The sequence below is a fragment of the Doryrhamphus excisus genome, linkage group LG13 (genome assembly GCF_037039965.1).
Source record: "Doryrhamphus excisus strain RoL-2023G ecotype Guam linkage group LG13, RoL_Dexc_Guam_v1.1, whole genome shotgun sequence".
NCBI classification, from domain to species: Eukaryota; Metazoa; Chordata; class Actinopteri; order Syngnathiformes; family Syngnathidae; genus Doryrhamphus; species Doryrhamphus excisus.
In genome coordinates this window covers 18,442,618-18,454,815 of record NC_136369.1, presented here as the reverse complement: position 1 = coordinate 18,454,815, position 12,198 = coordinate 18,442,618, and the positions used below count along the sequence as shown (strand labels likewise).

Here is a 12,198-nt window from a genome sequence, read left to right as displayed (position 1 = left end):
GAATGAATGAGTTTTGAATTCTCCTTTTTTAGTCGGGAACTGATATTTTCCGGAAACTTACCCATGTTGTTGGCTGTCGGTTGCTGTTGGCTGGCAACCAGTCCAGGGTGTACCTCGCCTCTCACCCCAAGTCAGCTGGGATAGGCTCCAGCATAACAACAAGACTATTGAAGATAAGCGGTATAGAAAAGGGATTGATGGATAATAATATATATTTATTAGACTTTTATGGAAATTTGGGGGCCTGAGGTAATGTGTTTGTCTCATGTTAAATCTGCCCCTGAATGTATGAAAACAGAGGGATTTTTTTGTGATAGTATATAATAATATAACTTTTTTTTGGCTCCATGGTGAGTTATTTTATTCATTTATTAATATTTTTCTTTTTCATCTGATACTGTCGGAAACAATAACAATGCAAGGAAGTGACCCATCTCAAATAGAAATTTGCTCTCATCTCGAAAATTGCACAAGTGTATTTTAAGGAGCTTTAAGGGTTAATTCATTTTACGTTCCAAGGAAAAGGAATAAAACATTTTAACTGACATGACGGTGCTGCGTGTTGTCATATCCATCTTAACAACGTTTGAATCCGACCTCCGTTAGCCGGAATAAGATTTACAATAGAACCGTCAGTTTTCAGGCCAGGCCCCCGATAATAGAGTGATGGGCTGTTGCGCAGACCATCCTAATGGGACTTGACTGTCGCGGATCAGTGGGGATTTATGCTCCACTTGACGAGTACGCCCTTGAGAGGCCGACTGCTGCACGCCGATAGCGGCTGGCTCGCGCGAAGGGGCCCTCGGCCGTCTGTTGCTTTTGTTGGCCCCGCACCTGAATTAAGCACTTGGCATGCTCCGTCGACATATGCGCACGCTGAATTTTTTTGCGCACGCATGCAAAAGGTCGCGTTGCTTTTTCATTCCGGAGAACAAGTATGTGTCTCGTCTCGTCTCGTCGGCCGCCATTGCACCATCAGCGTGTTACAATATGATAAGTAGTGTTTTGCGGTATTAGATGGAAAAGTACAACGGTGTCTATCCACAGACACCGTAATGTCTTTTCCGCACCATTTGTCTCCTGGCGGCCCCTTTTGAACTGCTAATGTCTCGAGCCGCTGGAGGCAAATTGAATCACCGTCATCTCCTACCCGAGTGGAATTTGGGACGGTTAAAAAAAGAACAATGCAAGTCTTGACACCAGGCCTGTTCGATAATCAGATTTCCAGTTCCCAATGCACCGAGGAGGAGTGGTGGGAGGGGTGTGGGGGGCGCAGACAAGAGTTGACCCAATATATTTAAAAGCCTGCTTTCTGGTAAAAGGAGGACAAGTGGCAGCAGGCGCAAGGGGTTGAAAGAAAGATAAATACTTATTACAGTTATTGAGTTTGCCTCAAGTCCCTCCTGATCCGGCATCCGGCGTGCCAAGAAAAGAGCAGATTGATGGAGATAATTTGTTATTGGATATAAACAGTTTTAAAGACGCCCGGTAATTCCGCCCAGGGACCTAATCCGTCACAATCTCATCAGAGTGAAGGAGGAAAACACCGGCGAGTTGTTTTCTTTGCCACCATCTTTTTTTTTTTTTCTCCTTTCCACCAAACAATAATATCTTTGCCTGTTTGACTTCCAAATCGCAGGCATTAGACGGTGTACTCCCGCTCCAGGCGGCAGTAAATACGCACATGTGCGGCCAACGACGGCTCAGTCGCGATCTAAATTAATTATTGGTCCATGAGGCAAATAATGGCAGAGCTGAGGAACATCTATGCTCACAAGAAACACATGGAGGGATACTTGGGAAACAGCAGTAAGGCCTCGCCACAAAGCCCCCGCGATATTGGACAAATGTTTGGCGGTATGGCGCTCGCGTTTCGACAGATTGAGTGTGATCTGGTGTTGTTTGCTAATTAAAAATGACAGTACTGCGCCGCTCGCTCTGGTTGGTTATGCTTCGGGACGCTCTGTAGAATCCCCAGTCAATGTTTTTTTTTGTCTGCATGTGTGTGTTTTGGGCCTTTAGTCCACCATCTAACATTGTAGGTCACTGAAAACTTGACTTTTTTGCCCCGAGTGGAAACTTTGTAGACATGCTGAGCATAGTATTGAAAAAAAAAGGACATAATTTAAAGTTCCACTGTATGCAAAAGTGACTTTTGAATGATGTTCCAAGCATAATGTGTGTACCTACAGCCCCCACTTGTTTGCTCCACATTTATGACAACGGTGACTTTTGAAGTGGCCGCTTTTCATGACATCATGAAGGGAAAAGCCTCCCTCTTCATGGACTTACTGCCTCTAACCAGCCCTTCGCTATGAGACTTCCCCTATGCGTTCACGGAGCACAGCCTTATGAAAAAAAAAGAAAAACAAGAAACAGGCTTCACTACACATCATAAATTTAAAGGGGAATTGCACCTTTTGAGGAGTTTTGCCCATCATCCTTATGTGTAACATGCACACATATATCGTCTTTCTCTTTTATGTGCATTATAACATGAGAAAATTAGTTAATATGAGCCAGCTAACAATGCACATCATTGGGATACATTGTTGTATGTGAAGTGAGAAAATTTGTTAATATGAGCCAGCTAACAATGCACATCATTTGGATACATTGTTGTATGTAAAGTGAGAAAATTGATTAATATGAGCCAGCTAACAATGCACATCATCGGGATACATTGTTGTATGTAAAGTGAGAAAATTAGTTAATATGAGCCAGCTAACAATGCACATCATTGGGATACATTGTTGTATATGAAGTGATAAAATTGTTTAATATGAGCAAGCTAACAATGCACATCATCAGGATACATTGTTGTATGCGAAGTGAGAAAATTAGTTAATATGAGCCAGCTAACAATGCACATCATCGGGATACATTGTTATATGTGAAGTGAGAAAATTAGTTAATATGAGCCAGCTAACAATGCACATCATTGGGATACATTGTTGTATGTGAAGTGATAAAATTTGTTAATATGAGCCAGCTAACAATGCACATCATTTGGATACATTGTTGTATGTAAAGTGAGAAAATTGATTAATATGAGCCAGCTAACAATGCACATCATCGGGATACATTGTTGTATGTGAAGTGAGAAAATTTGTTAATATGAGCCAGCTAACAATGCACATCATCGGGATACATTGTTGTATATGAAGTGAGAAAATTAGTTAATATGAGCCAGCTAACAATGCACATCAATTGGGACACATTGTTGTATGTGAAGTGAGAAAATTAGTTAATATGAGCTAGCTAACAATGCACATCATCGGGATACATTGTTGTATGTGAAGTGAGAAAATTAGTTAATATGAGCCAGCTAACAATGCACATCATCGGGATACATTGTTGTATGTGAAGTGAGAAAATTAGTTAATATGAGCCAGCTAACAATGCACATCATTGGGATACATTGTTGTATGTGAAGTGATAAAATTTGTTAATATGAGCCAGCTAACAATGCACATCATTTGGATACATTGTTGTATGTAAAGTGAGAAAATTGATTAATATGAGCCAGCTAACAATGCACATCATCGGGATACATTGTTGTATATGAAGTGAGAAAATTAGTTAATATGAGCCAGCTAACAATGCACATCAATTGGGACACATTGTTGTATGTGAAGTGAGAAAATTAGTTAATATGAGCTAGCTAACAATGCACATCATCGGGATACATTGTTGTATGTGAAGTGAGAAAATTAGTTAATATGAGTCAGCTAACAATGCACATCATAGGGATACATTGTGGATATGAAGTGTGGAAATTAGTTAATATGAGCCAGCTAACAATGCACATCATCGGGATACATTGTTGTATGTGAAGTGAGAAAATTAGTTAATATGAGCCAGCTAACAATGCACTGTCGCACGTCCAGTTAATGGTCTTGATGAAAGCTTACCAGATCAGTATATATTTTTTGTCATTCTATTATTATGAACACCTTGGAACTTAAAAACTCTTATTTTGTGTTTTGTTTGTACATTCTAACAGAATGGTTTATCAAGCGACATGCATGGCAGGGCGCTTTGGCATTTACTAGTTAGTCATATTTCTATGTTGTTCCTTGTTTCCTTGCCAGATGACCTGAACAGCACCCATCAGCACTGCGTCCTGGCGGGAGACGCCCCACGCTTTAGCTCCACCCACAGAGTGGCCGAGGTAAGACCGCATTCATTGTCAGCCCTCAAGAGTTTTGCAAATTTGCTATGAAAACATATCTGGGGAATTCAGTGACAAATGTTGGGAAAGTTGCAGGTCATTTTTGACCCACTTATGGAAGGTCGGGGTAGTAACACAAAAACAAAAAAATCGACACCAAAAGTGTATAAAAGGTAAGTTAAAAATGTGAATGACATGATAACAAAAACATGTTTTTTGAGGAATACCTGGAATATGAAATGATAAAAAATTTTCATGACGAAGATATTTCAAGAAAACAACCTGACCGGGTCATTTTTGACCCGCTTATGGAAGGTTGGGGTAGTAACACAAAAAACAAAAATTTCTTAAAATATATAAAACGTAAGTTAAAAATGTAATGACATGATATCAAAAACGTGTTTTTTTAGGAATACCTGGAATATGAAATGATAAAAAAATTTCATTACAAAGATATTTCAAGAAAACAACCTGACCGGGTCATTTTTGACCCACTTATGGAAGGTTGGGGTAGTAACACAAAAAAAAAATTTCTTAAAATGTATAAAAGATAAGTTAAAAATGCGAATGGAATGATATCAAAAACATGTTTTTTGAGGAATACCTGGAATATGAAATGATAAAAAATTTTCATGACGAAGATATTTCAAGAAAACAACCTGACCGGGTCATTTTTGACCCGCTTATGGAAGGTTGGGGCAGTAACACAAAAACAAAAATTTCTTAAAATATATAAAACGTAAGTTAAAAATGTAATGACATGATATCAAAAACGTGTTTTTTTAGGAATACCTGGAATATGAAATGATAAAAAAAAATTCATTACAAAGATATTTCAAGAAAACAACCTGACCGGGTCATTTTTGACCCACTTATGCATCTAAGAGTTAAACCAGGACGTGGTCACCCACGGTCATCAGCTATGCTTCTGTTACTTTCTATGCAGTGTTCCACTGGGACTCTGACCTATATCCAGTCTCGGTGCCGAGAGGCCCTGTCCAACCTGCACACAGACCCGGAGACCGGCTCCCACAGCCTGGTGACCTTGCGGCCGGCCACCCTGCAGCACTGTGAGGAGATTCACAATGAGGTGCGTTTGATTCGTACACATGTGACCGCAGAATCTGCATCATTAGAAGAATCCTATTGTTTCACCACATGGAATCAAAGGAAGCTGTTTTGTCCAGAAAGAAAGGACCCCTTTTTTGAAGTCAAAGTGAAAACAGATTACTACAAAGTTGTCAGAATTAATTGCAAGAATAAAATACATCTGTTTTACTTATAAAACATCGATTGGAAAATAATTAAGTCAAGCTGCCCATGTGACGCACTTTGTTTGTTTGCACATTTTATCCATGTGTGTTACCACAACGGTGATATTGAATACAAAAATATGATTTAAATTTCATATTCATGTCTGAGCACTTATGTGTGATATTTAAACGTTTGGGCATTTCTGACCTAATGCTTTTAAATTGTCACCCATCTGGCGCTGCAAATAAGTCACAAATGTTTAAGAACCATCTGCAGAAATGACACATCTGAACATGAATGAATTATGTCATTCTCACTAAAGATTGGAATCAATTTAAACCAAAAACATGTGCCATTTTTGAGCACTCGCCACATTTAGGCACGACACACATTGTAGAGTAAATGCATGACACGACTCTGTGTGCTCGAAGCATGTTTAGCATTGATCACAATTGGCGAATAAAGGCAATGGTTACATAATGATGTATATCTATCATAACATGCACATATAATATACGAGTATATACTGTACATTGTATAACTAGATTAATTTTAAGGGGATCTTTTTTTTCCATTTTTCTGACCTATAAATGTAGTTAGAATATCGTTTTGAGGTTTGTGCATTTGGAAGTTTAGGATGGCTCAAAACGCTAGGTTTCAGAGGGCGTTGCAAAAGTGTTCTTTTGTGATGTCACACTGTCTTTATTGAAGCTTTTTGCTGAAACCATAAGCAGTGCGTTCTCGCCGGGAAAGGTCCATGAATGCTGAAGGTGGAGAGAACCACGGTGCTCACAGTGCGTCCACACATCCGGCTTCTGAGCTCCACGGCACCATAGGTGCCTCTGACAAATTTTGTAGTTAGGAAGTACTTTGGGCGTCTACCCAATCACAGCCCGGGCGGAACCGTTTTAGTGGAAAGCACAAATCCAAGTAAATACGGCTGGAATAGGTGCAGATTCTGGTAGATCTACAAAGTCGTGTGTATGGGTTATTGTGTGTAGCTCTACAGGAGTCCACAACTCAATGGGTGTTTGTGCATGAGTCTGTTAATAAGCAGTCATGGAATCGGTTTCCCAGGGGTGGAATATTCCTTTCCCCAATCCGATTGAGGTATCTTGTACCCGCTCAAACGGAAAGTTGTCAGGGTGCGTTGTGTTTTTCTTCTTCTGTTGTTTATTGGCGGTTGGCAAGCAGCTTTCGTGTGCATTAGCGCCATCTGTGGAACAGAATCTAAACCCTTCTATACGCAATTCACAAGTCCGGTTTTATTCAAAAAGAAAATATATATCTATATAAAACATGTCCCGTGTTTAATTATAAAATATTAGCAAGAACTTTATCTTTTGATGTTTAAATTTATCCCGGGTGTGTTCTTTCAGGGCATGCCCAGATATGACGCAACACGCACAAGACTGTTGCAGAAAGTTTGTTTTTGATTCAAACTAAATTTCAAGACTGGACGAACGAAAAACTGGCAATACGGAGTTATTCCAACAAGTGAAAGAAAAATTCGAGGAAGTCGGTATCACGTGATGTTGATGTTTACGTTTTACTGGGCATGCCCCATTGACTATTCTGGTTGATTATAGCGGCGCATGTAGACAAGAGATTGGAATATTCCTTTCCATTGATACCATTGTTTTCGGAAATGTCATTCGGAAAGAGAAAAACTCCTCTTGTAAACTGTTTAATTTTCCTAGCGGCACCATTTTCCGTTTTTTTGCCAAAATGCCAAGGTCTATGCACCATTCTTCCTCAACAAATTAAGTAGGGTTTTGTACCGTATTCTACATGATGGCAAAGTTTTCTGATGCTAACCGATTAGCATAAACATGCATTTGATCCCGCCTCTACACGCCCTCCCCTTGCTTGAGCATGGTGGGACTCCGCCCGGAGGCCCCTCTGATAGCAGGTTAAAGCTGTGTAAAGCGCAACCAAAAACAGCCTTCCAGCTCTCCTTCCTCCACTTAGCCGCTTGTTTTCCACTCAGGGAAATGCTTCAAAATCCAGGCTGTTCTCATTTGTCCTCTTGGTCTGTGATGGATTGTACGGCAACAGTCCCCCCATATGTTATCTAAAGATGGGAGTCAAGCCCCTGGCGTCCCTCGCTAACCCCTTTTCACTCGCAACAATGAGCGATGCTGGCTCGGGGTGTTGCGGGGTCAAAGGAGAGGACCACAAGGGGCATCGACAGCCCCCCCCCCCGATGTGTTAGCTTGCCTCAGGCCAACAGTTAATATTGCACTTCACCTCTTCCCCCCCATATTTGCGCCCCCTGGGCACCCGGCACACATCCAAGTCGACGCCAGAACCCGGAACGCCATGACAGATGAGTCTGACGTAAGGTTGTTTAAAGGTTGGAGACAATATTAATTATTCAGCACTGCCAAACAATAGAGTTGCTTTTTATGAATGGGGGGGGGGGTGTTAGCTGAGTTAGCAACACCTGCTATCATGCCACGCAGCGCCCCAGGATTAGCAAGAATACGCCCCTACCGGGAGGACGAGACCGATTTATTCAGCAAAGCAACCTGCTATTTATAAAGAACAGTTCAAATATGCGTTGAGGTGAGGTGGTGGAGGTGGGAGGGGGTTTGGTACCCCCCCCCCCCTTGGCATTTGCAATGATCGATGTGGCCATTTGTTTGAAGTTGCCCACAAGAGCAGAACACCCACTTAAATGATGTATTGTTAGCCGTGTTATTTATGATGCCGGTCCACTTTGGCGTGCGCCCGTGTGCATATTGCGCAGGTTGTGTTTGACATGGACGACCGCAGTGTGAACAAGCCTGAGACGTGCACGCATTCTGACCCAAGCGCTACCCTCTGGGTCTCTTTCGGTTTCAACACAGGAAAGAAAAATGCTAACTGCAAGCTATTGTGCCTCTTCAGTTGGGTGCCAGAAAAATGGTGGGCGAACTAGCAGATGGCGGGTGGGTTAACCCACCGTGCGTGGTTTTAGTCCGTACATTTACCGTACACTGTGTACATTGTGCATGTTTTAAGTAACTTGTACGTGACTACAACGTACTTGCAACGTGTGAACTCTGTACGATGCCGCGTAAGATCGTACAGGTACGGTGGAGCCCTAAATTTTACTTTACTATGGTACCCATTATGTCATATCACTTTGTACTTTGGTATGTGACAAAAATTAAATTAAATTAAATTAAATTAAATTAAATTAAATTAAATTAAATTAAATTAAATTAAATTAAATTAAATTAAATTAAATTAAATTAAATTAAATTAAATTAAATTAAATTAAATTAAATTAAATTAAATTAAATTTCTACCGCTTTTCCTCACAAGGGTCCTCGCGGGGGTGCTGGAGCCTATCCCAGTTGTCTTCGGGCGAGAGGCGGGGTACTCCCTGGACTGGTGGCCAGCCAATCACAGGGCACATTTCGACAAACAACCATTCACACTCACATTCATACCTATGGACAATTTGGAGTCGCTAATTAACCTAGCATGTTTTTTTGGAATGTGGGAGGAAACCGGAGTACCCGGAGAAAACCCACGCATGCACGGGGAGAACATGCAAACTCCACACAGAGATGGTCGAGGGTGGAATCGAACCCTGGTTAAAAAAAAAAAAACAATAAAAAAATAAAATATATTAGGAAAGCAGGAAGTGAACAAATGTAACAGCTACTGATTGTAAAAGTACCAGATGGAGGGGTAGGATTTAATAAGCTTTGCTTCTTCCTACTCCTTTTGGACATGTGGAACTGTGAACCATTACTTCCGGAAGTGCTAACGGCAAGCTAGCACCTTCCCTAGATGGGACAGTTACAGTTGTAATAAAAAAAAAAACAACAACAACAGTTCCCAAAATTGTACAGTGTATGCAAATTGTTCGGTATTGAAGTGGGGGTGTGCAACCCAGCATCACAACCCGTCCCCGGCATGTTTACCTTTTGAAATGCTAATCCCAGACGCAAACGCCGTGTCCCATTTAAAAAGCTACTGTGTCACTTCCCAGGTGGGTGTGTGACAGAGTGCCCTCAGGGACAACCCCCGCCCCTTTCCCCCTTTGCTAATGATGTTAACCCCCCCAACCCCCCCCCCCCCCAACCCACCCCCCCCACCAACACGGTAAATATCGAAGCTTTTCCCACATGCAGATGCTCGTGACCTTGCAAGGTGGCTTTGAAACACTTCACCTGAGGGGCGTTTTGACGTCGTTGGAATCCCGTAATGCATGTCTCCTGCTGATGTGTGCCAGATGTAGTTTATGCCCCCGTTTTTGTTTAAAGTCACATGTTTATTGTTGATGTTTACTGTACTACACAGGCAGGATAGGACATTATTAGCATCTTGAAATAATGGAGGTGTTGCCGATATATGACGAGAATTATGACATGAGCTCTTTAATAAAATTAAGGAATTGAATAATGATAATGCATCAGTTATAAAGATATATGGATATATATGAATCTGATGCATTTGAACATGCATCAGATTACAATTGAATGCATCCCATAATCAGTTCCCAGTTCCACATGTCCAAAAGGAGTAGGAAGAAGCAAAGCTTATTAAATCCTACCCCTCCATCTGGTACTTTTACAATCAGTAACTGTTACATTTGTTCACTTCCTGCTTTCCTAATATTTTTATTTTTTTTATTTTTTTTATTTTTTAACCAGGGTTCGATTCCACCCTCGGTCATCTCTGTGTGGAGTTTGCATGTTCTCCCCGTGCATGCGTGGGTTTTCTCCGGGTACTGCGGTTTCCTCCCACATTCCAAAAAAAAACATGCTAGGTTAATTAGCGACTCCAAATTGTCCATAGGTATGAATGTGAGTGTGAATGGTTGTTTGTCTATATGTGGTATCTGTGATTGGCTGGCCACCAGTCCAGGGGTGTACCCCGCCTCTCGCCCCAAGACAGCTGGGATAGGCTCCAGCACCCCTCGCAACCCTTGTGAGGAAAAGCGGTAGAAAATGAATGAATTTAATTTAATTTAATTTAATTTAATTTAATTTAATTTAATTTAATTTAATTTAATTTAATTTAATTTAATTTAATTTAATTTAATTTAATTTAATTTAATTTAATTTAATTTAATTTAATTTAATTTGTGTTTTGTTTTCTGTCCTTCCAAAGACAAATCGGGTTAGCTACCATGCATACAGTGAACTCTCCAACAGGCGCCGTTATTCTGCTCATTACACAACTGGCATGGAAACAGGAGTTCAGGACATTCTGTTCATTTTCACTATAAAATCCAGTTTTCGAAGCTTTTGAGTGATATTTATGGCCCGAGGAGGTACATGCCTGAAGTGTTGGCAGTCACATACAGTAGCTAGCAGTCAGCCGCACTAAGTCTGACATTGTTAGGTTTTTTTTTTTGTTTTTTTTTTTCTGTATGTGAGCCATGTGTGAGGCTTCCGGGGGTGGAAGTAAACAGTCGGACTGCAGAGTGGCATCGATCCAACTCTCGCCAGCTCTCACCTCAGGGCCCTGCCGGTCCCCAGAAATTGATTGAGAGAATACCATAAAAGAGAAAAAAAACGGAGCTTCATTAAATGTGGAGCAAAGGGAGCTACTTCCCTTTTTTGCCACAGCGGGCAGTCAGGTAGCGACTAATGTGCAGCTAGTGTGTCCATCACCTGGGGAGATGACAGCAACTGCCGCGGGGGGGGGGGGGCACTAGTGCCATCTTAAGAGAGGAAAAACTAGCACCGACAACTCTCTCTCTTTTCCATCCGTGTGTCCGGATCTTGGTAGTTCTCAGCTGGACACTCAGCCATCTAAATGCCACGACTGCACAAAGTCCACAGCGGATACCCAGATGCCCAGCTTTGTGACTGCAGGGGACGGGGGACGGGGGGCGGCCATGTGGCCTCAAAGCGGTTTGTTTCCCTTCTGGCGGAAGGACAGGCAGACAATCAGAGAGACCGAAGCCAGAGAGGAAGGGGAAGGATGTCCGATATCGGGCCTCGGCGGCTTTGTTGTGTGTTGTTTGAGCCGCAATGATCGAAGGGGGGGGGGGGGGGGGGGATATCGGGAGCATAAAAGATGACATTTCTTTGAAGAGTGGCTTGTATGGAGCCACCGAGAGGCTGCTGAGCAGCGCCGACAAGGACCGCTCCTCACTTGTCATCCCTGCTGGGATCAGAGTGATCATCGTCTCTAACCGAGATAGCGCAGAGCATACTGAAGAACATACTCGGCTACAACTGCTGGCTTATTCTGTAAAATACCACTCTATTCTTGTAATATTTCAACATTATCTTGAAAAAAAGCAACACTTTCTTTAAAAAAATATGACATTTTAAAATACTTAAAATATGACATCTTAAAATATTACATTTTTACTTTACTTTTACTTTAAAAATTATTTAAAAAATTCAAAACAATTAAAAAATATTATAACACTTATAATTATTCTGTAAAATACTACTTTATTCTCATAACATTTCAATATTATCTTGAAAGAAGCAACATTTTATTGTAAGATTCTTAATTTATTCTCTTAAAATATGACATTTTTACCTTAGTTTGTGACTTAAATAATAAAAAAATTCAAGATTATAATTATTCTGTAAAATACTACTTTATTCTCGTAATATTTCAACATTATCTTCAAAAAAAGCAAAATTTTATTGTAAGATTCCTACTTTATTTTCTTAAAATATGACATTTTTACCTTAGTTTGTTACTTTAATTAAAAAAAAATCAAGATTATAATTATTCTGTAAAATATGACTTTATTCTCAGTAATATTTCAACATTATTTTGAAAAAAAGCAAAATTTTATT

The 12,198-nt window shown here is 40.7% G+C and overlaps 1 protein-coding gene across 2 annotated transcripts in view; it reads left to right on the top strand.

Annotated features, from left to right (window-relative positions):
* fto (FTO alpha-ketoglutarate dependent dioxygenase) overlaps window positions 1–12,198 on the top strand; it is a 204,415-nt gene that overhangs the window by 45,747 nt on the left and 146,470 nt on the right. For both annotated transcript variants that reach the window (XM_078795693.1, XM_058089306.2), the window contains 2 exons: window positions 4,095–4,174; window positions 5,121–5,264. In XM_078795693.1, the coding sequence (XP_078651819.1) occupies window positions 4,095–4,174; window positions 5,121–5,264 (224 nt within the window). The remainder of the gene's footprint in view (window positions 1–4,094; window positions 4,175–5,120; window positions 5,265–12,198) is intronic.